The 26,480-nt window shown below is 44.6% G+C and overlaps 1 protein-coding gene across 1 annotated transcript in view; it reads right to left on the reverse strand.

Annotated features, from left to right (window-relative positions):
• Positions 1 to 26,480, reverse strand: part of RHOJ (ras homolog family member J) — a 53,223-nt gene that overhangs the window by 5,315 nt on the left and 21,428 nt on the right. The window contains exon 3 of the mRNA XM_079308290.1: positions 4,480 to 4,538. Within this exon, the coding sequence (XP_079164416.1) occupies positions 4,480 to 4,538 (59 nt within the window). The remainder of the gene's footprint in view (positions 1 to 4,479; positions 4,539 to 26,480) is intronic.

Here is a 26,480-nt window from a genome sequence, read left to right on the forward strand (position 1 = left end):
TGCTTTTTAGAAGGGGTACATCTGTTCCAAAGTTTTTTTAGGGGGTTCAGAACTCAAAAAGGGGAGAGGAGCACAAAGCTGTAGCGTGGGAAATAATGGTACATGCTGTTGTCAAGCCTGACTGAGATGTAGATCTGCAGTTTGTAGCTTCTGCATCCTGGACAAGTCTCAGATCTCTGCAGTCTGGTCACCTTTGGTTATAACTGTGAAAATTCAGCTGGGGTGGATTTGCTCTGCAGATACAGACAAGTTAATAAAAGGAAATAAGGCTAATAAAAGGGGGGTGGGGGTGGGGGGAAAGACACCTGGGTGCTGTTTCTCAGACTTAAGAACATTTATTTTAGGCAGGGAAAACTCACAATAGGAGCAGGAGCAATGCAAGCTGCTGCCTGCCCTGCAGGAGAAAGTGATGCAGGACTGTACCAGTGTGCAGTACTCATCAGATGATGTTTTAGGGCAGCCTTACTTCTGCCTTGCTTTGATTGGGTTAACAGGTGAGAGGATTTAATTGTGAACTGAGACTGGTAAATCACCTTTCTGAAGTCTCTTTTCCCCTGACTATACAGTAATAAATTGACCCAGACTACTGCATCAACACCAGTTTCCAAAATATACTAATGAATTACTCAAAAACTGTTTGCACCAACTCTTTCTAAAAAAATCTCCGAAACTCTAATTATTTATTCTGAAAGGAAGCATGAGCCCAAATTTAGCTCTATGTCATGACAGAAAAGTTAAAAAAACCAGCCTAAAACACAAACAAAATGTTTCGTTTTGTCTAACTGGATGTTATTGTTCCAAGCCTATTTTGACAGGAAGAGTAAATTCTCATTTACCACCTCCAGCCCTCACAGTCACAGTATTTGGGGTAAAACCAGAATATTTTTAAACTGATATAATTATGTCTTTCCATTGGCATAGAAAGAGTGGAACTGAAGAAGGATTTACAAGAGGAGGTGTTTGTAATATATCACCTAGTAAGAAAGTGGATTCTCTACATTCAAGGAATAGCTGGAAAAAACCCTCAGAGATGTTTGTGGGCGCACCAGTGGTGCAGTTCATGAAGGAGCAAAGTCAGTGACAGCAGATTTATCCAAGGCTCTGGAGATGTCAGCCAGCTCCAGCAGAGTTAATAGAGACAAAGTGGGGACCAAGGTGATGGGATCAGAGGAGAAATTGCATTGTAGAGACAATTTCCTGTGGATGCTGTGGGTTAGGAAAGCCTGGCCTGATTATGGGACATTATTTAACCCAGAACATCAAACCTGAGACTGACTGTGGCACAGCCACCACGGGCTGGTGGTGGGTGCTTGGCAAGTTCCTTTCTGTGTTTTTGGTTCAGCTGCTGCAGGTCAGCCACGTGGGGGCAGCAAGCCCCAAGGAATCTCATCTAGGAATTTTGGGAAGAAAGTGGCTAAATGCAGCCAGTTCCAATATTCCAGACGTGCATATTTAGAGAGGCTGGGACTTACTGTACCATTGAAACTACAGATTAAAGCCATGAGTGCTCTGCCTGGCTGTGACAGCTACAGGAGCATGCATTTAATTTTATTTTCCTTGTTCTTTCTGAATCCTTAGAAAGTCCTTTTTCAGGAAGAGCATTCATGATTTGAGCTATTAGCACAGAGCATTATATAAGTTGTAATCAGGGGCAGCCATGCATCTCATAGCAGAGGTCTCACCTTCCACTAGGGCATGTGGGATTTTTCACAGACAGGTTAGAACACAAATATCATGGATAAGAGTCAATCTGGGCTCCTGTACATGTGCAGGATCCTCCAGAACACATCAGACAAGGATCTTTCCTCTGCACCAGCTCTCCAGGATAAGGCAATAAAACCTTGCAATAGTCCTTTAGAAAAGACAGCCCTACAGGGTAATTTCTCATTCAAAGATGGTTGAAGTCAAGCAAGCAAATATATAAATATATTAAATATAATAAGCAAATAAATAATAGAAAAAAGGGACTGAACATTTCCATGGGTATGGGATATATCCAGAGGAGCTGCAGTGAGTGACAGTCGTGTTTGAGAAGGGACATGAGTCCTCGTGGACCTGGGTGATCAATAATTTATTTTTGTTTACTTATTTTCCCAGCTTGTGCTTGCATTGTGCTGCCTGCTATTTAGGGAGCTCCAGGCTTCCCAGTTAAGGTTTTCTGGCCACTGGTTTGGCCAGGAAATGTCAGTGCCAGACCTGGCCTTGATGTGTCATTTGCCAGGGCCAAGATCAGCTGGTGCTGCTCCCTCCCCTCCATCAGCTCAGCAGTGTTTGGGCCCCAAAAATGCAGCAAAACTGCCTTTTTGTTTTGTTTTGTTTGTTTTATGTTTTTCTGTTTTTATGTTGTTGCTGTGCTGATCTCTTGTACACTCTGCTAAAGCATTTTGCACCTGAACCCAGCCTGGCAGAAAGACCACAATTTTTTCCTCCTAGAACTGTTTGTGCCAGGGATACAGAAAACCAGATACCTCAAGTCTGGGGTCTCTGCCAGCTCTCCCTTCACACTGACAGAGGGTCCTGCAGCAAGAGAACATTTCCCAATTGTTATTTCATTAGCATATGTTTTATAGCATCGCAGTGTCAAGGGCTATTTCTGGCTATGACTTCACAGCAATGCCTTTGGAAAACCACACTGCACAAGGAGAAGGAGGGAGAAAACAACCCAAATGATCTGTTGTTATAACTGGAGCATGTGGGAAGCATCATCCCTCCAGCCTCCACGGGGGCAGTCTGCTCATCAAGGGCTGGTTCACTCTCTGAGCTCTGGCTGCATGGCCAGAGCAGGGTGTGGAAGGGACAGAGCTTGGTGAGTTAGAGAAAGGGTTTGGAGGCAGGTGCTGAACTCTCTAGCTTGAAGCAGGAGATGGCAAAATGATGTGGAGGAATGGATGGAGGGGTGAGGCTTGTCAGAGACAGCTGAGTGCTCCTTCTGGCTCAGGAGGACAAATGAGAGGAGGTGTTGCTGCAGAAATGGGTGGCAGGTGGAGCTGTCAGCCCTACAAAACAAGTAAGAATATTAAGGTATGGGGTGAAAACTGACTGGGAACTGAATATAACTCCAGTCTGGCTTGCAAAGGCTTGCAGGGCTGATGGATCCTGACACTCGAGGCTCTGAGCTCGAGTTTGTGAGCACAGAAAAAAAAGATTGAACCGGCTTTGGACATGGGGCAAGGACTTGGATCGTATTTTGGGATTGGCTTTTGGATCATCTGTTTGCACCATGTGGATAGGAAAGATGTGTGGTCTGTAAGGGCCACCAAACCAGCTACAACTGCTGCTGCCTACAGAGACATGATAAGAATAAAATTAAAGAAAGTGAAACCCAAAGCATCAAAGCCCCAGTTCTGCTGAGTGCAGGTTTTTCTGGAAGTGACAGTCTGTTCTGGTGTGGGTTTTTTGATCTCTCTGCATAGTGCTGCAAAGTATATTCTGCAAGAAGTAGCCTTTTGCAGACAGGAGGGTCTCCCTCTGCACTGTTTGTGCCTTTCACAGCAGTCAGTCATGGCCAAGAGGAGCTGCTGGAGAAAGCAAAGCCCTGCATCCAGGGCTGCTGGAACCAGAGAGAGGGAAGCAGGTTCCCAAATCTGCTTTCTCTCCTGCTGGCTCCAGTGTCAGCTTTGACTGCAGGAGCTGGTGGATGTGGGTTACAACATTCCCAGCCTGTGAGGAACCTGGAAACTGCTCCCTCTGCTCTCAGCAGACAATTTTTTTGCAAGGTTTCTGTGCAGACTATGTCCCTTTATTTTATCACTCACTGACATTTGGAGTCAGGAGAGGGAAATTTCACCACCAGAAATGTGTTGCTCCTGTACATTCTTCTGCCCCTCTGCTGGCAGAGCAAAGTAATGAGAAATATCTTCTCCTCCTCTCCAGAGGGTGAAATTATTCTGCAATCTTTGAGTGCAATCTCACCATATTAGGGTGTGGACAGTGGAAACAGCAAAACCATTCTGAATGTAAGTGAGCATGGGATACAAACTCTCCTGTAATGGACATCCTTGTCCTGGCAGAAGGATGTTGGGATGGATGCAAATCTGGCTGGGCTGCCACCTAAACAGTCAGCAGCTGGTGACTGATAGACTGGTGCTGAATTATACCAGTTTTCTGGTCTTTAAAATGGGAATTATGCTCTGTATCTTCAATGCCCCCATGTGGTAAAGGTAAGAAAACACTGACTACACAAAACATCATATTAGCAGTAGGAGGTGGATGTATGGAGATTGCACAACTTCATCAGGTCTTGCTTTTTTGATTAGGCAAAACACAGTCTTAGGGATGAGTGTATTTGTGTGTATTTTACTGCTGAATCAGAATGAAAACAAAAGGGAGAAGGTCAGTAGTTCAACTATCACAACTCAAAACTGATTGTTGTTATTTGTGAAAAAACTTCACAAACATTACAAACAACAAACCCCAGTGTATGTCAGCAGCAAACAAACCATGTGAAAAGAAAATGACAAAAGTTTTGCAGTCCTTTACCTGCCCTGCAGTGTCATACAGCCCCAGCAAATGTTGTTGTCCTCCCACAGTCACGGTTACTGGAAGAGAGAAACAAGAAATGTTGTTTATGCACAAGCCAGTGGCCTCATTTTGATTTGTTTTAATCCCAAAATGCCAATTAGCATGTGAACCACATTGGCCATCCTGAACCAAGCACATCTATTCAACCCAAACAACAAAACCAAACCCTTTATGCCAAGAATTTGCTTCATCCTGTAATTGAAAGCACAGGATTCCTGCCTCCCCACCATAGGCATTGGAGTGGGTTGGTTATGGATCATTGGGAGAGTTTTTAAAAATTATTTTATTTCTTTTTTATTATTTTATTTCTTCCAGGCTGTGAAATGATGAAGCATTCAGCAGTGGCTGGTGTGCAGCTGTCCTGCCCTGTGCTCTCACAGGTGAAGTGGCAGTGTTTAGCACCTGGGGCTATGTGCTGGATGATTTGAAGGACAGGAAGGAAGGGGAGCCTGAATATTTTCAGGGATGCTGACCACATTCTGTTGCAAATGAAGGAAAGCATGGCTTAGTTTGCTGATCACATCCAGTATATTTACTCATTTAGCAGAAATCACACTGAACTTCATTTTGAGCCCATTGACAAATTTTGACATTGACAAAAATGTTTTCTCATTGCCTTTGGATGAACCCCATTATTAGCTGATTCCTGTAACCAGTGTTATTTTGTGTAAAGGACATGATTAGGCTTAATGACATTTAGTTAACCAGTTAATCTGCTTAAATCATTACTACTCAATTGGAAAGAAAAGGGGGCAGTCCAGTTCCACCCATTAGTCAACAGGAAGCCTTCAAATATTTTTCAGGAAGGTTGCTTAAAATAATGATATTGTTGCAGCATATGGAGTATTATTTTTTTTAAACATGAGGACAAGTGTCTGAACATAGGAATGAGCATACAGCTTTGCCAGGAATGGGGGAAGAGGCTCAGACTGGTGCCTGTCAGGTGATCACAACTTGCAATTAATGAGGGCTGGGAATGAGAAATAGTTATTTAAGACAAAAAAAAAAAAAAAAAGACACTCAAAAGCATCATGCAGTATCTTGATATTTTTTTTGGTGATAAAATTTGTAGTAGAAAAGCAGCTACAAATTTATGAATTTAATAGCTTGTGCACTGGGGAGAAATGTCCTGTTTGAAATCTCTTGGACTAAAAGTCTCTGCCAGTGTGACTGGACAGGCTGATTATTCAGCAGCTTTATTTGCTTGCAAGGAGACACAGTAGTGCTGTCAGCACATGAAACAGAGCAAACCTGACATCCTGGAGTACAAGGGCTCAGTGAGGAGCAGACTTGCTGATGAGAGCAGGATGGGCTGCACTCACCCACTGCTGGGGCTGCCTTGGGATGGGCACTGGAGCAGGAGGAGGGGAGGGGGAGAGAGATGCCCCTGCTCATCTCAGAGGTAGCTCTGCTCTGCACAGCACCCAGGGGAACTCATGGACATTGGCAAGGATGCCCAAGGGTGGAAGAGCTTGGGGAAGAAGTACAAGAGTGAGGAGATGGGCACCAACACAGACAGGAGACAGCTCAGATGCCCCATCCTCTTCCTTCAACCCGACTTCAATAAAATAATTTAAAATAATCCTTCAACTTCTTGTGGTGTAGGGAATCCCAAATGTCCCAGCAGGGGTATGAACTGTGTGAGTTACTGGCAACACTCCTGCTTTTCTTAGCTGCCTTCTCAGAAGCACTGGGGGTTACAGGTGGTCAGCACAGCTCACCAGAGGTAATGGGAAATGTGCTTTTTTTCCCCAGTTCCAACCTTGGCAAACCTCCAACCCACCCTTGTGCCAAGAAATGCAGGAGCCAGACCTGCTCTGCAGATTTTGCTCTGCTCAAGGACCAGCTGTGGGGAGATGTACCCCTCAGCTGAAGGCAGCTTTCCAGCTGCAATGCACAGCTGGCTGAGGTGCTGTTTGGGAGGACGTGGTTTCCAGGACAGCACTTGCACTGTCAGTCCTGGGTGGAATTTGCATGGAGCCTGCAGAGCTCCTGAAGGCAGGATGCTCTGAGGACAGCTGTGAGGCACATGGAGCTGCAGGCCAGCTGGTGTTTCTGAGGAATATGAAAGATGTGCCACACATCAGTGCTGGCAGGGTTACCCAGCCCTGCCTCTGCTGCTGCCTCACCCTGAGCACAGGCAAACCAGGTTGGGTCCTGCTTGCAAAGACCAGCTCACATCTTCAGTGCTTAAAAAGCTTTAAAGCTGCACAGAAATTTACTCTGCTGTGAAGCTTTGCTGGCCCATCTCTTTCTTGGTGGCATCTGACTGAGAATTGCTCTGGCAAAAAGCCCTGGTGCACAAATTGCTGCTGTGTCCCAGTAATTGATATGGTTGGAGATAAGCAGTTTGCACAGAGGATCAGTCTGCCTGCCATGCTTTGCCAGGAGGATGTAACTCCTGGACTCTCATCTGTGCTTTGTGGTCCATGAAGTCACTGTGGATGTTTTGCAGCAGGTCTGTGCAGCCACACACTGAGCAGTGATTGATGGTTTGTGCTGTTCAGTTTGGCTCTTGGTCACCTCTGGGAAATGCTGAGGGGGAATAAAGAGATTGGTGGTGTCCTGCCATTACTCTTCTCCCCACACAAGGGATAAGAATTGCGAGGGCTCTTGGAAAAATACATCCTGAGTCCACCCATCTTGCATATCACATTTAATTCTCCTTCAAGCATCTTGCCCCTTATGGGTCCTGCTGTGAATTTCTGCATGGCACTAGTCCTATATTTTTACTTTTTCTCTCTCTATTTCTCTCATTTTTAGATCTCCCCTCACTTTTTTCCCCCTCCCCTGCATTTTCTTTTGCCCATCAAACTTTATATCTTTTTCTTCTTGTTGATTGTTCCAACCTGTCTCATCATCAGAGGATATTCTTCCTTCCCACATCACCTCTGAATTTTCAGCCCAGCAAAACTGCCTTGTTGGCTAAACCTTGAGTGTTGTCTTTGGATTTCTGGCTCTGAATGCAGTGGGGACCAAATGGCTCACACAGGCAAATCAAATGACCCCTGGCTCTTGGAACAATGATGTCCAGATTAATGTATTGGTGCTAAAATTTCCACCAGACTTTCAAGCAGGCAAAACAGATGTGATAATAAATGGCTTTTTCCTGTGAAAACCTTTTACACCACGAGTTTATCAGTCTGCCTCTGTCAGGCAAAAGTCTGTTCAGAGTATCCACTTGGTGGGTCATGTTTATGAGCTGAGATTGCCCTGCTGGATTTGTAGGCCTTACTTTTGGCTTTATTCCAGTTTACTCTTACTTACCCTGTTTTTATCTTTTCCTGTCCTCTCAGTGTTCAGCCCTATGGGAAGCCAATATAGAATTCCTTCCCAGCTACTGGGGTAATGCAGGCTCCTTTATGGGATTGTGAACTCCACTTTACCAGCAGTCTTGGAGTAACAAGACAAATATGAACTCTCCTTGTCATTTACTGACTATATTGATATATTGATTAAGCACTGAAACAACCTGGCCTTTAACACTGAGTGCAGTAGGGACTGCAGTAAAAGGAGGATGAATATTTGCACAGTCCTGGCCCTCATTTCTCTCCAGTCTGGGTTGTACCAGATGATGCAGCAGACCAGATGTTCCCCTTGCTTCACTAGGTGGTTTTAACAAAGTGCAGAATGTGTAAAACCCTGCTTTAAAAATGCTTGCTAGGTCATAAATTAGCTGGGTATTGCTTACTAGAGTTTGAATAACTATTTTGGGTCATTTCCAAGGCTTTGTGACAGGTCTGTGTGTCTGGGGCTCTGCTAATGGACCCCAACACAGAGCTTGTCCAGCACAGCAGAAGGGCAAGGTGTAGATGGATATTGTGGGGGACCTGGTGACTGGGCCATGAACTGGTCTGAGCTGGAGCTCTGTGTTTAAATCCATGCCCAGTTTGTGTTTCTGGGGACAATGTGGCAATTTTCATTGATGTTCTTGATGCCCAGATTGCCCCAGTTCCACCTGTCAGTAGCAAATCTTTGCCAAACTCCTCTCCAATTGTGCTTTGGTAACTTTTTGGGACTGAACTGCACCTGTGGAAAAGCCCTTCAGCCAGACAGCAGCAATGTTCACAGCCTGCTCTGACAGAAATGGGACATAAATTGTCTGCTGAACTCTCAGAACACTTTAAGTTTGATTAATGGAGCAGAGCAGCACATAAATCTCTGGTATGACACCAGGCTAGGATGTAATATCTCAGCTGTGGCACCGGAGAGTGGATTTGCACATCAGGGGGAAATTTTCTGTGCCAGTGAAGAATGCTTGCAGAACCCAAAGACTGAAACCACCAGGCAGAATACACACAACAGCCAAGCAGTGCCTAATGTGATATCAGATGGGAAAAGTCATCTATTTATTCTAGTGCCTTCCTGCCAACAAATTAAAGTCCAGCTGCTTCAGAGAAAGAAGCCAGGAGCCTGTGAGCAAGCAGAGATGGTGGCACCTGCCTGGGTGGAAGGGTTTTCTCATGGCTTTGGGCAAATTATTCTGCTTCAAGCCTCAAACTTTCACAAGGGCCCTCTTCTGCCCTAGCCAGCAAACTCTGAGTATTAATCTGTGCATTTGAGTGTTCACTATGATCAGTGTACCTGGTTACTAAACATAGACTAATCATGAAATGATAAATGCAAAAAATTTGTTTTCTCCTTCATACTCTTCTCTCCTCAGGCTCCTTTTGCACACCATTAACCATAGCACCAAAATGATGGGATGGAAGGGACCTTGAAGACAGGGCAGGGATATCTGCACTAGACCAGGCTGCTCAGTGCCCCATCCAGCCTGACCTTGAACACCCCAAAGGATGGCCAGGATAATAACAACTGCAGCTCTGGTTGACCTGCTGATCAAGAAATGCCCAAGTCTGTTTCATTTACAGCTGGGAAAAAAGATAAAATCAGAACATGGGCAAAAGGAGAGATCTTGGTCAGCAAGTTCCTTCCAAGGCACTTTTCAGGGTAATTTCTGTGGTGTGAAGTTACTGATACAGTGAATGTGGTCTGTTCTCCAGCAGCTGATGTCCCTGGGGATACTGACTGTATGTTTGCTCACTGGTAGCATTTCTCCTTCCTTCTTAAATGCAGTTTTGTGCAATCTCTGGTAATGAACTGGGAATTCCCCTCCACTCTACAGATATCTTCTGCTCTGTGGAGCTTACCTCAGACAGGACAGCAGTGTTCTAGTAGGAGTTTGTTTGAAGAAGAATGATTTCAAAAATCTGGTTTGTAAATTGTCTTCTTTTTGTACCACATGACTCCTAAATAGGGGTCTCTGTGGCTGGAATTTGAAGATCCCTGTCCCAACTAGAGACTGAAACTCAAAAACACCTCAAAGGCTTTTAGATCAAAGATATTCAGATCTCTAATTCCCTTTTGTTCCCCTAATTGTCAGGTATCTAAGTAACTGAAGTGGAACTACATATCCCATGCTTTGAGAAATAGGAGTTTTGAATAATCCAACAGAAAACAAAGTGAATGTGGGCAGTGCATTTTTTTTATAGCACCTTCTAAGTGCTTCATGTGTATTTCTGAATCCTATTTTGGGTAATATTTTACTTTAGAATATATTTCTTTGGCTAATCCAGGTGGAGAAAATAAAACTCAGGGATTATGTGTCACACACTGATTTGATTTTATTTGGGTCACTGTCCGGGAAACTTAATTTCTGTTGGTGTGGACCACCCTTCAAAAGATACTGCACTGCTGCAGCTGAAGCTGGGAATGCTCTGGAAACTGCAAATCAAAGCCCTGGAGATGCTACAATCCAACAGCCTCCAAAGGAAGGCAGTAAAAAAAAAAAAAAAAAAAAAGAGTAAGAAAGACCTTAAGGACAGAGATCCAGGGCAATCCATGGCAATGAGCTCTGTGACTGGTTGCCACTTTAGCCAGAATGACTCTCTTGCAGTGCTGCCCTTTCTAGTTCCCCCTTCTGCCTTGGCTGAAAGGCAATCCTGCAATATTTCCTGTCCAGCACACCCAGGGCAGGTAAGAGCTGGTGCTACAGGACCCTTGGCTCACCCAGGGTCTGTGACTCAAGCCTGGGCCTTTCTTCACTTCCATCAGGGTCATCTCCAGGAATTCGAGTGACTTGATGCTCAAGGAATGTTTTCCCACTCCCTCCTTCATGACAAACAAGATTTGACTGCAGCCAAATCAATGTTCTACCCCAAACTTACCCTGCAGATTGGCTACATTCCTCTAAAGGAAAATCAAAAGCATGCTGTTCTACCCTGTAATTGCCCTAAATACCCCACTTCATATGTACTTTTTTCTAGATGCTTTTAATTGCTCCTGTAATCATCTACCACCAGTCACACACAGAGACCTCAGAGAGCCAGTGTTTTCCAAAAGAAGGGCTCAGAGTAAACCTCACCATTTCCTGTCACCTCATCAATGGATGAGATCTGTGTTCTGCTGAGCAAATACTTTTGCCCATCTGATATTTACAATATCTGAAAAACATTTCCAGTCTGCTCCCTGTGGTGGGAGCACAGAGAGCCTCTAGGGCTGGGATTCAGCTGATTTCACTCCATGTAGCTCTTGGTCTAATGAGGTGGTGAGGAATTCACTGCTTTGTCTTAAGGCCACAGACATTTAGTGATTCTAAAGCCAGATAGGATTCATAGCATCATTTATTCTGCTCTAAATAGCTTATCTAGTGCCTTCCTACAAGGCATATTTTCTTGTTCTTGAATCATTCTTGCAGCTGTTTTCCAAATTTTTTTGTTGAGCAGTTGCTGTGACCAGTGTGGTCATTAATGGTTTCATTAATGATCTAGCCAGAGGTAACATGACTTTCCTATTCCTACCTGTCATCCCCCAATGGCTCATCTGAAGTTCTCATTGGTTGATTATCCTCATTATTTAGTGAGTCTTGCAGAGCTTTATTCCTTTCTTAAGGCTAAAGTCCAGTCATTCTTGGCTTTTGCATCTGCAAGCTTTTTTATTGCATTCTTTTTTAACTCTGTGGTTGAGTGGAAAATCTGGAGACTGTAACTCAAACACCCACTGAAGGCACATCACAAAAAGGGAACAGCCACACTCCTGCAATGCTCCCAGAGTATGGAAGTCAAGACTAAAGGACTTTTGGAAGTCAGCATCAAAGGCTTTGGGAAGTTTGGTGTTGTCTGTGCAGTGACAAGCTTTACCAACAGAACATTTCAGGTCAGAGAAATGATCTCTAAACACTTCCCAATGTTTTATTCCAGACATCTCTTCACTTACATAGCAAGGGGCACTACCTCCCCTCTTCCTTGTCCCTATAGGTTTGAAGATTCCAGTGGAATCAGTGTGAAAATTCCCAATCCTGACTGGTGCTGCAGCCTCACTGGGGAAGGAGGCTGGCACCAAATGACAGTTCTATTGTCCCACTCTGCAACAGATTCATGTAGACAGTGCTGTCCTAGAGGAGGATTCCCAACTTGTGCAGTGTGGTTTTTTTTGGAACCTGAGAGGAAAAACGGTGCAGCTCTCCACAGCTGGGTGTGTGTCACTCAGAGACAGCAAACAGAGGAGATGTACCAGTCCACCAATCATTTTTAATCAAGCGGCTCAAATGAAATGTTCTAAATCTTTCAAAATGCATTGAGAAGTCAGACTTCAGCGCTGGCCAACACACAGACATTGAATACAAAAGCAGTGGAGGTTGATTAGGAAAATGAAACAGAAAGAATTTGGTCCAGAAATGGATGAAAGAGAGTGGAAATTCCCAAAGCTTTCAGAACAAGCACAGCACTACATCATGAGCCAGCTTCTTCCCAGTCTGGGACATTACTTATTTATAGGCAGCATGAATGAAATTGATTTATCAAAATCATCGACCTCATTGTTTGTAAAATCAGCACTGGAGGACTTCCCCACTATCCCCATGAATTATTTCTGTGCTAACCAATCCTTGAACAAATTCAGCTCCTCTGATAGCAGGAACCTTGGGGTCTCTGCAAGAAAACCATGCCCAGTTTCTCCAGTAAAACTCTGCAGAGGGAGCTCTTGGGACCTCAGGGTTGTGCAAAGCCACGCTGGATGGAAAAGGCAAACATGATTACAGTGCTTGGGAATTGAGGAGCAGTTGGCATTGTGTCCAAGGGAGGGTTTTGTTAGATTCCTTTCTGTCTTAAATGGAGGGCTGAGCACTGCTGCAGGCTGGGAGGTGTTTCCTGAGTGTTTCAGCTCCTTGTGAACCATCAGCTGTACTCATGGAAGGCAATTCTGCTCCTGAGTCAGAAACTAATAATAACTGCCCAATAAACATAGTAAATTTGCAGGCAAATGGGCTCTAATGTGTGAATTTCAGCGGTAATCTAATTGAAGGTCTTTTTACTCTTTACTGAAAGTTACAGAACTAAATCCAGCCAAATGCAAGACAGAGTAGCATTGAGCAACACAACTAGATAGAACCTGATCATGTTCTTAAAAAATGTGATTGTTCCTAAACAATGAAGAATTCTGAATATTATCTTAATCCTGATGGATTTTTCTGAGACCATGTGATTGTCTGTGACATTGAGATAAATGAAAGAACAAAATTTTGGCTACGACTGTAGTGCAAACCTATTACAAAAGACAAAAAAAAGGACCACACATAGATTTTAAAAATAATTTTAACTCTACTAAGTATTTTTAAAGTTTCCATCACTCTTGCACAGTATTTAGGAAAACCTATTTTTTGGAGCTGGGTTTATAACTCAAGTCAATAGCAAACACAGTAAACCTTTTAGATTAATAAAATGTAACTGATAATTGAAGTATCTTTATTAGTATTTTAACTTGTTATGCTGACCTGACTTGTAAAAGACCAGATACCAGAGCATTTTCAGTTTCTTTTAATATAGATCAAGTCTGTCAGGATTCTTGAATAAAATCTTGAAACCTAACAGTGAAGGATGTATTTGGACTCTTCTGTCAGTGATGCTGAGGTCATGGTAAGCAGAGAAAGGAGTGGGAATTTTCCACCATGAACTAAAAGTGGTAATAAAGGGAGAAAAATGAAAGAATAAAGACAGTTTTCAACCATTTTTCCTGTATCCTTTCTATGTGAGGCAAAAATCATTCCCCTAACTCAGCTGAGTGCTGGGGAAAAGAATATCCCCAAAGTTATGTCAGGCATCTGATTATCATGGGAACATGAGACCTGGCAAATAGCATCAGAATAAATGGGAGATTAGTGGCAAAACAAAACAAATTGCACTGAAATATATCCAGGCAATTCACAGGGTGTTCCCCAGATCATGGGAGGACAAGGCAGCTCATCTCTACACTTCTTCAAAGGTCAGAATTTGGGATATTTTTCCCTGGAAAGGAGAGGAACTCAGCCTGGAGAGGGAATGGTGCCTTTGCTCCAGTGTCCCTCTAAAACCTGTGGAGATGTGCTTTGCTCTGGGTTAGGTGACACTGGGAGCAGACACTGCTGATGGAAGGGCACGGAAAATCAGCTCTGCAGTGATGGGCTGTCCCCACTGTGGGCTGGACCTTCCAGTGATGGAGGGACTCTGTCCCAGTGACTAAAACTGGCAGGAGGCCCTGCCAGTACTGGCAGAGCACTATGGCACATCCTACCTCCACCAGGGGGGATTCAGGGGGAAAAATGGCTTTTCTGCCTAGCAGCATCTTCAGCAAAAATACAGATACCAAAGCTAGAAAGGAAGAAAACCATTTGTTTGATATACAAGATGGGGACAAGAGGTGTTTTCTATAAGAACCTGATATCAGGGGAAATAAAATTTATAATAAAATATAGGAATATAAACCAGGAAGCAGCCACAGCAAGGCTGCTGTCTATGCAAAGAGCCTGGCACTCCTCTTCCTCACCTTTGTGCCAGGTGAGCTGGGCAGGCTTGTCCTGAGCTGTGGTACCTAAAGCCAAGATGTGTCTAGAGTCAGGCTGAGGTGCTCTGGGTGCTGTACTTGGGCACAGAGGACAGAGTGTGTGTCTGTGTGTGTGTGTGTGTGTGTGTGTGTGTGTGTGTGTGTCCCAGGCACTGCCATGGACATTGGAGTGAGATCTCTGCAGTCACAGCCACTCCCTGGCTCAGCAAGCACACAGAGATGCCTCGGGCATCATTCCAGAGTTAGGGCAGAGTAACCTAAAATAGCATCTGATGACTCTGGGCAGTGGGACTTAAAATAGCATCTGGTCCTCTGAGCTGTGAACTGATGGGGCAGGGGCACGTTTGGCACACTGAACTGAATCCAGCAGGCTCCAGGGTGATGCTGAGGTCAGTGAGAGCTCAGGAGCATCAGCTTTGCCCAAACCCCAGTGCTTCTGTAGCTGGCATTTTACCATCAGTCCTGTTTGGGGCAGGGGGATGATTAAATGATATTTTGCAACCCCTTTCCAACATCAACCTCTCTGGCACTTTGCATCCTGTTTAAGTCTGACCCTAATACTGGTTTTCCCCATGAGGCATTTCTTGAGAGGCTTGAAAACCAAATACCTGCTTCTGAACCTGAGGAGGACCAGAACAGAAACTCTACTTTGCATTTCCCAGAAAAGGAGTCAGGCCCATTGTCCTTCGAATCAGGACCAAAGCTCAGCTGCTATTTGCCCTGCAGCTTGCAGAGTTTAGCCAAACATTTGGGCAGCAGCTCTAAGCCTGTGTGACTTGAGAAGCAGAAACGTTAAACACTGCAAATAAAAGTCTTGGAAATATTTAAACTTTCTGATAAGAAAAGCTTAAGTTAGGAATCATTATTTTTCTCTTGGCTACCACAAGGGTTTTAAATGCTGCTAATGCTTTCTCTATGCCCTGCTGAGGATCTCTGCACTTTCCTGTCCAGTGTGGCAGCTGCTGCAGACAATGAAGTGATTGTAACTTTGGAAAAGCAGCAGATGGAGATGGATGAAATGGTCTTAACCCTGAGTGTGTTTTTGTGTGCCTGTGAAAGGGAGAGGTGGGAGCAAACCTGAGTTCTGTGTTCCCTTATCCTTTAATTCAGCATGGTTGAACTCACATGGAGCAGTGTGATACCCCATGATATTTCTGGGGGTGGTTTGGTGGCCCTTTCAGCACAGGACTGGGTCTTGCAGCCCCTCTCAGGAGAGCAAGAGGCTGCAGGTTGGCTGCAGCCCAGGCTTATAGAGGAGCTGCTGAAGTGCCTGGTTGAGCTGAGGCCAGAGGATTTTTCATTTGTACAGAAAAAATAAATCCGAATTCCTCTGTAGAGCTGGAGAGGAATTTTCAGCTATAAAATGTGATTTCTGCAGAATCCAAAGTTTCCATGGGAAGCTATCACTTTCAGCAGAGGAGTTCAGATGTTTCCACTGGGGGAAATGAGGTGAAATGGTGTGATCTGCCTGACCCTGGTCTCTTCCCTCTTTGGAAAGACCTGGGCCAGTTTAAGCAAAGCTTTTTCCCTGACAGTGGCAGTGGCTCCTGCCCCTGGGGCAGTGACCCTCGATGGCAGCACAGCCCTGGGGTGCCAGGGGACACCACAGGCACTGGGACAACTGGGACAGCTAGAGCTGCAGCCTGGACTGAGGGCAAACACAAATAACCAGATCTGGTCCTCCAGCTGCCATGGGTTGCTCTACACAGAGGTGAAAATGAGGTTTAGCACAGATTTTTCAGGCTGTTTTCATGAAATGCATTAAGCTGCTGGTGTGGATAAGCATGACCCTCACCTTGATTTAAAAGTTTTGAAGTGAAATGGTTGAGATTTTTACAGCAGATCCATTTTTTTTTTTAATTTATTTTATTTGCAGGAAGTTTGTTATTATGAAAATGTTATAATTTTAAACCTTTCATCCACATGTACAATGAAAATTAATTTTCAAATGTGTAGCTTTTCCAAATGACAGGAATTAGTGATGTGTTTCTGCTCTAACCAAAGCTCTTTAAACTTCTAACTCTCATGTTAGGATTAAATAATTTAACTGTTCTGTTAATCATCCCATGCTTGAATACCATTTCTGAATCAAATATTCTAATTCAGTGGCATTTCCATTAATTTCTTGTACTGCCGGTTAGCTGTCACTCCAAATGGAGTGCATTTACTCTCAAAAAGATTTACCAGGTTTAATTCACCTTCTCTGCTGCCTTGTGAACATCAGAGGCAGCTCTGCTGAGCTCAGAGGAGTTACTTTTGGTTGGGAGAAACAGCAATCACGTAGCTGAAAAGCAAGTGAACTAATTTTAAAACAAGTAGTGTTTATTTTAATGTAAATTGCAGTTAAAATGTTATGCATGCAATGGTCTCTAGGTGCAGAGAGTAGAAATTTATGAGGAAATTATTTTGATAACATTTAATTTTTTGCCTTAGGTGAGAAAGGAACACAAAAATACAAGATAGCAGGAAATAGCTCAATTAAAATTCAAAATATTATCCTATATGAAATTGGGCATCTCTCCAATTTATTCTTTTACCTGGCATAAATATTATTTATTTTATACCTAGCTTTATTTAAAGCTATATTTGCTGACTGAAACACAGCTCTTAAGCATTCAGAGGGAGTCTTAAACATCATGCCTGGTAATTTTTCTATTTCCCCCTGCTCTCCTGAGAGCTCAACAGTTCATTCCCTCTTGTTTTTTGCAGCTTTAATCTATATTAGAAAACGTTGACACACTTCTTCAGCTACATGAAAGTGCCACTAATGGGGATCCCATCTGACTTCAGAGGAAAGGGACTTTGAAGGAAAAATCACAGAAAATTGCAAATAAAGGAGAAATGAATCAAGGTAGAAAATCCACAGCTACTTCCCTCAATTGATTACCAAGTATGATGTGAATTCTGCCTTTGATTTGAGCTGCTGCTTAGCACAGTGAATGGATTTCAAGCAGAGTATTTTACACAATGAGATACATGAAAAGTCTTGTTTTGAAGAGTAACATTGTTCTGCGTTTCTATTTTTGCAATGGCAACACCTCAGATTTCACTCCATTGTACTAGGCTGGTGCAAACAGGCTGAGAGAGGCCCTGCAGGGCAAACACACCAACAATGAAGGTGGAGAAAGGAAATTTCCTGTTTCAGGGCGAGGGAAACAAGGTGCATAGAGGGGATGTGGCTGTTCAGGGCAGCTGGGAACAAAACCCTGACCTCAGGCTGTGGCTGCAGCTCAGCAGAGATTGGGTTTGGCCACCAGGCAGCACGTCCTGCTCAGTGATCAGAATCCTGGGGTTGGGATCAGTGAGTCCAAGCATGGCCAAACTCCACTGAGTTAGCCAGACCATGGCACTGGGTGACCATTCCAGCCTTTCCTAACACACCTCCAGGGACAGTGATCCCAGCTCCTCTGGACAGCCCATCCCAGGCTCTGATCACCCTTTCTGTGCAGAAATTCCTCCTGATGTCCAACCTAAACCTCCCCTGGTGCAGTTTGAGGTCTTGTCCTGTTGTTCTGGCTGCCTGGGAGAAGAACCCAATACTCATTTGGCTACAGTCAGGGAGTTGTAAAGCAATAAAATCCCCCTGAGCCTCCTCTTCTCCTGGCTAAACACCCCCAGATCCCTCAGCTGCTCCTCATGGCACTCATGCTCCAGACCCTTCACCAGCTTCACTGCCCTGCTTTGGACCTTCTCCAGCACCTCAGTGTCCTTCCCAAACTGAGGGGCCCAGAGCTGGACACAGGACTGCAGGTGAGCCTGGCTGCTGTGTCCTGCTCACCCCTGCAGGATCCTCCCACGTCACAAACCATGGAATCATTGGGGCTAGAAAAGATCTCCAAGATCATCCAGCCCACCCTTTTACCCATGCCACACTCCAAGCTGGAGTAGGATCCATGTCTACTTGCACCTTGAACACTTTCCTCTGGCAGGTGCATGGAGCAGCACAGGACAGAGTGCATTGTCCACGTGGCTTTTGGAAAGTTAAAGTCCCTGCAGTATTTTATTTGAGCTGATTTCCCTGACAACATGATTAGAGTGCTGCTGGAAATTGATGCTGAGCATCAGCAAGGCACAGGTTCCTCTCAGCCACAGCTGCCCGCCAGGGCTTGTTTCTCTGTAGTCACTGGGATGCTGCTGGGTTTTTGGGCCTTCTGCAATTTTCTATTGATTTTTAATGAAGCAGTGCTGATGCATGTATAAAAATGCACCTCAGGGTCTTGTGCTGATTTTGTCCAGAGCTGAACTCATCAGATAACATTTTTTTCCCTGTTCCTGCCTTGTCAGAGCAATGTGTCTGACAGGTGCACGGAAATCAATTCAGAAAGCACATCCTCGAAGAAAACAGGCTGCCAGATTAAGTAAAACAGATATTAACTCAGACACCTCTGAGCTCAGCTGAAGCATACTTCTCTGCACAGAGAAAAGGCAAGTTGTTTGCTTTTTTCTTGTTTAAAAGGGTTTTGTGCATTCTTATAGCAACAGCTTTAGAACAGACTGAGAAACTCTCAACTCTCTGCTTTGGTTTCTCAAAACTAGAGTGAGAAAAATAGTCTGAAGCATTTTAAATCAAGCCCGGAGGAGTTTCACACGGCCTATCACTGGAATTGTTCAAGGTCAGGCTGGACAGGGCTGTGAGCAACTTATCTACTGGAAATTGTCTCTGCTTGTGGCAGGGGGGTCAGAACTAGATGATCTTTAAGGTAATTTCCAATCCAAATCATTCTATGATTTTTGGGTGTGTTTAGCCATTTTGTGTCACACTCTCACTCATGAGCAAGCTCTGGTGTGAAGAACAGATTTAGAAAGGCTGCAGAGGTGGAAATACAGATTAGCACAGGTTATAGAGGGGCCAGGGCTCTCATGTAGCAACCCCAGGTTGCATTTTGAAGATCTTTGTTGCTGCCACAGACTGGAATTGTTAAGGACACCCCTTTGAGTGCTTTCTAACCCATCCATATAAGGAGAGCAGCCACCGAGCTGCACTGGGAGAGAAATTCAAGGGGGAGGACACTGCTGGTTTCAAACCCTCTGTGACGCTGCCTGCATGGTTTGGAGGCAGCACCCTGGACATCTGGGATGTGTAAATCTGTCTGCCCAGCTGCCAGCTAATGCTCTGATGCACTGACTGCTCTGCAGTCAGTGACCACATTGTGTGCTCAGCCACAGCTTGGGGCCAAACACGGTGGAAGGGAAGGCAAAGGCAGTGAGGACCACAGAGCTGTGTCCAAAAGCCCAAAGGCACAGCTGAAGTACAACAAAAGGAATAATTTTTGTTTAAATTTCTGATATTTCTAGTGCTCTGAGCAAAATATCTTTTCTATTTTCCTCCTGCCTGTGTTTTTCTGTTCTCGTTCCACCCAGCATTTCTCAGAGGGAGGCAGGGCATAAGTGAAATGCAGAAGGCAGAATGAACTCAGTTGCTTTCACCTAGTGTACTTTGTCTGTCTTTTCCTTTGATCCCAGGGTTATCCAAGGCTCTTGCATCAAAGAAGAAACAGGACAAAATCTGTATGCAAAAGAGTTGGCTGAAGATGTTACACAACCAGGCAGGGAGCAGAGGCAAGGGAAGGGCTGAGCAATCTCAACCACGTGGAACTGGGAGCAGGAGGGTGAGAAAAATGCTGCTTGGGGTGGTGTGTTTGTTCCATTTTCAGCCTCACAGCCCCTCACTGCTGCCCCTCTGCCAGCTCTCATGGCAGATCCCCCCAGGGCTCCCCATCAGAGGAGCCAGAGCCCCTCTGCAGGTCAGGGAAACTGCTCTGCTGCACCTGAACTGACCCACCCCTGATGGAATACATTCTCCATGTCCTTCTGAGAGGCCAGGATGCAAAGGTGCCCCAGAGGACCCTTTCCCAGCAGTGGGCTCTGTGTGCACACACAGTGTTTGCTTTGTGTGATGTGCCCCTCTGCCAAGTGACATTTTCCACAGATGCTGGCTGGGATCAGTCTGCACCTGCACAAGTGTGTGTAACCCAGGCTGTGATTAGCCCATTTGTCTGAACAACTGTGGTTTCAGCTCTTTTTTCTTTCCCCTCCATGCTCACAGCTCCCTTTTCTAGCAATTTGATGTGCTGCATGAGCAAACCTGTGCTGCAAAAGGACACACTGCAATTACTGTCCTTTCCTGCTACCCAAAGTGAACTTGCTGTTCCTCTTTTTCTCCTCTGCCAAAGAGCCACTTTTTTGTCTATTTTCAAAGCATTTAGCATCATAGCTGAAAAGTAAGCTGCAATATCTGTGGGCTGTACCTGCATTATAAAATAAAGCTGAAAATATTCATGGAGGGCTTTCTCTGGTTTAACACACATACTTTCATATTAGATTGGCAGGGCTATATTTCATAGAATCACAGATTAATTAAGGTTAGAACATAAGATTGTTGAGCCCATTAAATCCATCTCTGCCACGTTGCCACTAAGCCATGTCCTCTAGTGCCACATCCATGTCTTTGTTACACTTCTAGGGATGCTGATTCTACCACCTGCATTCCAGTGCCTGACCAGCACTTCAGTTTGCTATGGTCCTAAGAGAGATGCTAGAGGAAATGGGTGTTTTCAGTGGATATAAATATGGCAACATTGAAAGGCTTCCTGGTCCTCTTGGAGAGCTACCATTTGGAGACAGAAAGCTGGGAGTGACTTCCTGGCTTGTTTTATCCTTGGAGACAACTTAGATTGGAGATAGTGGTAGCCAAGTAAAGTAGTTGATTTAGTGACTGTTGAAATATGTGAGGGTTAGGGATCCTTTGTACATCAGAGACAGGATTTGGAGGGGGATGGCAGAGAGAGAGCACAGTCACGACTGCAGCCTTCTCTCACTGCAGGATTTCCCCCTGCCCATTGGGTGACTGCACCACACACCATCAGTTTAAAACCAGCACAAGAGCTGTGAGTCAGAGTCTGTGGTGGAAATCCCTCTGCCCAAACTCAGTGGAGCCACAGCTCTGTGACAGAGGGATGTGATGCAGAAGCCTGGCATGGGGCAGGATGGATGAGTCTCTCTGTCTGAGCTGCACAGAGCTATTTTTGGCAATTTAACTGCATGGCCAATGATGAGTCTGGTCTGATGCAAGCTGTCAGGCTTCACTGCTGAGGCTCTGATGGCAAGCACTGCAGTTTGGTGCATATTCCTGAATAATTTCCCTTTCATCTTGCCATACTTCTGGCTGTTTTGAAATATGTTTCTAGTCCACATGTATGGATATGTCTGCAAGGCAATGCTGCCTGTGCCACCAGGAAGGAACAGCACCTCGCCCTAGATACTGAAATGTCAGTACACCCTTGCCATCCTAAGGATTTATGCAGCAATTCTGCCTGGAGAGCATGAGCCTGCTGCTCCCCTGTGTGTCTGGACAGGCTGGTTAGATATTCTGGTCCTGGTTTTACACACTCTATTTTTAAGAAGCTCACACCTTGGTGCCTTTCCTCCTGACTAATGTAAAAAGGCAACCCACCTCTAATCTGGTTATTAGAAGATCATCCAGCTCCACAGGGCAATGAAGAGTCAAAAGCATCATTTAATTCTTGAACTTTGCTGCTGGCCCCTGGCAGTGGCTGGTGCTTGCTGTGAATCCAAAGCAGCTGCACAGAGAGGAGCCACAATGTGTCTGTGCAAAGGCAGCCTAGGGCCAGAGGTCAAGCATTTCCCTGAGTTGGTGGCATGTTGTTCTTCCTGGAATTTTGCTGCATTCTGACTTGCAGATCATCTTTCTCTTGGCCAGGGAAAAAGGCTGACCCCAGTCCCACCTTGCTCTTACATTGTGGGTACAGAGGAGTGGGACACACCTCCATTGTGTTTATTTACATTCAATACATTTCCAGGGAAGGGCTGATAAATCCCTTCTGGGGGTGTTCCTGATGCTGGTCTCTCACTTTTCCCTCTCCCCACAAGGTCACAGTGGTGTTAATCTTGTTCTGGTTGTTCACTCTGCCCTGTCCTGCAGCCTTCCCCACTGGGGGAGAGATTTCCTGCCTCTGAGTCAGTCTGGCAGCTGGAGCAGGGCGAGCAGTTGGAAAAAGGGATGGGCTGTGCATCCTCCCTCTGCACCCTGACACAGAGCACTGCATCCTCCCCACTCACACCAACATGGGCTGAAGCTCTGCCCTCTCTGCCACCCCTCAGAACCCAGGACTTTTACAGCCACTGCTGGCTTGCAGCACCAGGACTTGTGTTTAGGGAACAGCAGGCTAACTTCCAGCACGGGGATCTGTAGGACTCATATTACAGTGCTTAGGAAATACCCATAAAATATCAGCTCATTAGACACACTCAGTGGAAATTAGACACACTCGGCACTGGAGGTGCATCAACAATGAGTCAGAGTTGCTGTTTGTCCCTGCAGCTCATGGCTGAAGTGCTCTGAGAAACTGATGTAGAGGATCAGAGGCAAGGGAGGTTGGAGCAAGATGATCTTGAAGGTTCCTTTCCACCCAAACCATTCCACTGTTCTATGATATCTTTTATCCACACCTCAGAAGGAAGGAAGAAAACCTTTTGGACCTGGATGGAAAATGCATGACCTTTTCCTCCTCCTGTGTCAAAGGCTGTGAGTGTTGTCCACATTCACCTCACCATCCAATTCAGCTGTGCGTGCAAACATTAAAACTGTTCTTAGGAAGGTTACTTCACGTGTGGACTTGCAAACAAGTGACAATTGTGCTGACAGCAGAGTGAAAAGGCAGGGAATGCATGTGACAGGCACGTGCTTTCCTTGCAGAGGGCTGGGGAGATGACAGCATTCATCTGAGCAGGAAACGGAGCTCGTGTCCCTTGCGCAGTTACGCCACAGACTCTGCAGTTCCGTGACAGCCTCTGCTGATCTGCCTGTGAAAAGATCCTTTGTCCCTTCAAATGCCACTTGCTGTCAAATTGAGGAAAAGCTTAGAAGCCAATGTTGACATTTATGCAAACAGATCTAAAAAAAAAGGAATTCTGGTGAGGTTCCACTGATGAACGCTTTGGTGTGATCTTGTGGTTGGGCGTGTGTGGGCAGGTGTGTGCCTTCCTGCAGAGCCTCTCTGACTGCTGGGAGAGGACACACATCTTTAAGTCAGCTATTTGCCTTGAGTTTTTTGCTGGACATGGTTTTAGCAAGGAGTTTTACCAGGTAGATGAATGACAGAAGAGCACAAAGCCACCAATTCTCACTGGAAACTGTATATCAGATATGAAGTACAAGCTCTTTTGAAATTCTAAACTTGATTAATTATTTTAGGAATTGTCTAAATATTTCTAATTTTCCTTGCCTGTCATCCAAACATTTACATTTTCCATCCTGTTAAGCCCTGCCTTGTTACCAGCCATGACTTTTGCCCTCAGCTGTTCATGCAAACCCCTCATCTTCAACCAGTTAGACACCAGCTAGATAAAGGATTACATTAGCCTTGCTTGGAAACACACAGAGATTCAGGAGGTTTGCATGTTGTATTATGCAGTGATTCCTGGAGTATGAAAAGTCATTAAATTGTCTAAAAAACAAAATTATGTTTTAAGTGAATCTTGATTTTTTACTCAAATCTTTTTGATGACAAACCAGCAGGCATTAAGGTTGAACACTTAGTTTCAGATATTAGGACCTGTGTTTTTTTGTTCACCCAAGTTTTTTCTGTGGCAGAAATGCAAACTGGGAAAACGGAGTTCCTGTAAGGTTTGTGACAGTGAATTTTAAGTGAGACCTCACCACTTCTGTCTTTCTGCTGCTAGAAGCTGCCCCAGAAGTTTGTCCTGGCAAGGCAGCTGCTTGTTTGTCTGCCAGTGACAGTCTCAGATTTGTCTGGGGAGCACGTGGGAGCTGCGCTCTCCAGAGATGTCTGTTCTAAAAGATGCCTTCCCTTCCAGGCTTCCCAAGGTCATGCTGCACCATGAGACTTGAAAATCTTACATGACAGCAAATAGTGGGACAATCTGCTAAGTACACTCAGAGGCTGAGTAAGTTGTCTTTTTTTTTTTGTATTGCTGTGTAAGCTCAAAAATATAGAGAAATGCCACCAACCGTGCTACCAAACTTGGTGTTCTTCAGCCTGCTCTTCTGCTGCTGTGGTGATTTTTGTGTAGCAGCCCAGAGCCCCCAGCCCATTGCTGTGGTTATGTTTTCTGCTCTTTAGTGCTCCAGCATTTCTGATGTCTCTCTTGGGCAGAGTCCCAGTGAGTCAATGGAAAAATTCTGTTGATGGTATTGAAAACTGGAACTGGCTTTTAAGACCCTCTTCCTAATCTGACCTTGATGCTGGCTGTAATTCACAACATATGCAACTAGAAAGGTAATAGTAGCCTAGGAATGAAGGTTAACTGTCACCCTTAAAAGTGAAATCAGTATAAAAAGTGGATACTTGTGTTCACCCCTCTGCACTCTGTTATGCTCTGGTCTTAGAGATCCTTCTTTAGGATAGTAATGATCAAGGGCACAGAAGATTTAAGAGCTGTTATTTTGAATATGAAAAAAAAAAGTCATGAGCTGTGTCAGATCATTCAAGTTGGTGTTCAAGACCAGCCAAACCAGAAGAAAATGATGATTTGGAGTTGTGCCCCATTAATAAATCTCATGAGCTTCACACCTGAGATGATGCCCCTTCTGTGGCTGTGTGGAAATCAGCTCTCAAGCAGCACATGGCTGGTGTGACCCAACACCAAACGGCAGCTGAAGTTTAGGGCACTGCTTTGGGCTCTCAGATCACCCAGAAAACCTTGCCCTTGCTCTGAAGGCAAGCTCACAGGCTACATGTAATGATGAATAAGGATGATTGCAGCTGAGCTTGCTGGCTGGGTTACCCCACTGACTTCAGCCCAGGCACAGGAGATGTTGCTCACATATATATATACACATATTTGGACTAATAAAGTAGGAGAAATGAAGAACAAAATACTTCAGGGAAGGAGCTTTCAAAAGCACTGAGCTCTGCAGAAACTGAAGACTCATTTTCACTTCAGAAGAGAGGCAGCACTGGATCATTTGCTGTACTCAGATGTGTGTGTGCTGCATCTGGAACACAATGGGGACTCCATCTGCTGAGAGTAGTGAGGCTGAACTCTGCACAACATGAAAACCAGCCAATGCCTCCACTGTGTGCAACGTTCTCAGGAGAATGGCTCTGTTGTACCCAGCTTTCCATAGGAAATGATAGAGCCTGCATTGTCCTTTCCAGGACAAATGCAAATCCATAAATATGGTTAATATGGCTGTTCTGCTTCCACAAGTTTGTTCTTACTGTCTGTACTTACTAAAATGTTAAGTTCTTAATTGAAATTCCACCTCCAGTGGAACAGCCCTCCATCAGCTGTCCCTGGGAAAACAGAGCAAGGACAGCAAAAGCATTGTGATGAACTTTTCTATCCACTCCTGGTGTTTTTTGAAAATTTTCCATTATTTTGGCTAAGAGGTCAGGACTGGTCTGGAAACTAAGTTGTGCTTTTGATTCTCTATTATTGAGCAAAACATAACATGATTTGAAACAACCACCAAAATCAGAAATCAGTCCTTGCACAGCTTGGGCAGGGCCTGCTTTAATAGTGATCTTTTTTCCCAATGATCCTGTGACTCAAGCAGCACTGAGTTACCATACCCATCTGGCCATGTATATTTAGATACAAGTTGTTTTTCACAGCAGGGAATATTTGCACATTATTTTATATAAAGAGGTGAAGGTTGTAGTAGTTTCCTTGTTCTTCTTCTTTCTCTTTTTCTCTCTCTTTCCTGTATCTTTAGATTTAATTATTGCTTTTTGACCTTGCTCCTTTGATGAGTAACCTTTAACAAAAATCTCTCAGCTCACACAACACAGTTCTCCAAAGACAATTATGTGAGGCTTGAAGATACTACAGGCATGTCCACGACAAGGGATAGGGTAGAAACAGGATCCCAGGAAACCTCCTCACTGCAAATTTACCTGCCAGCCCAAGGCAAGACATTGGAAATAGGAAATGGCAGAGAGCAGGAAAATAGCAGATAGCAGATATCTCCCAGAGGTGCTGGCAGGTGATCCAGTGTCTAATATTCTGCACAGATATAGCATCTCATGAAGATATGTTAAATATGGCAAAACAGAACCTGCTATAAGCTCTGCTATGGATCTGGTTGTCCTTGTACTCAGCCAATGTCCTTAGGGGATATGTTTACACCAATAATTGGTATTCTAAAGTCAATGGGT

The sequence above is a fragment of the Erithacus rubecula genome (genome assembly GCF_903797595.1).
Source record: "Erithacus rubecula genome assembly, chromosome: 6".
Taxonomy (NCBI): domain Eukaryota; kingdom Metazoa; phylum Chordata; class Aves; order Passeriformes; family Muscicapidae; genus Erithacus; species Erithacus rubecula.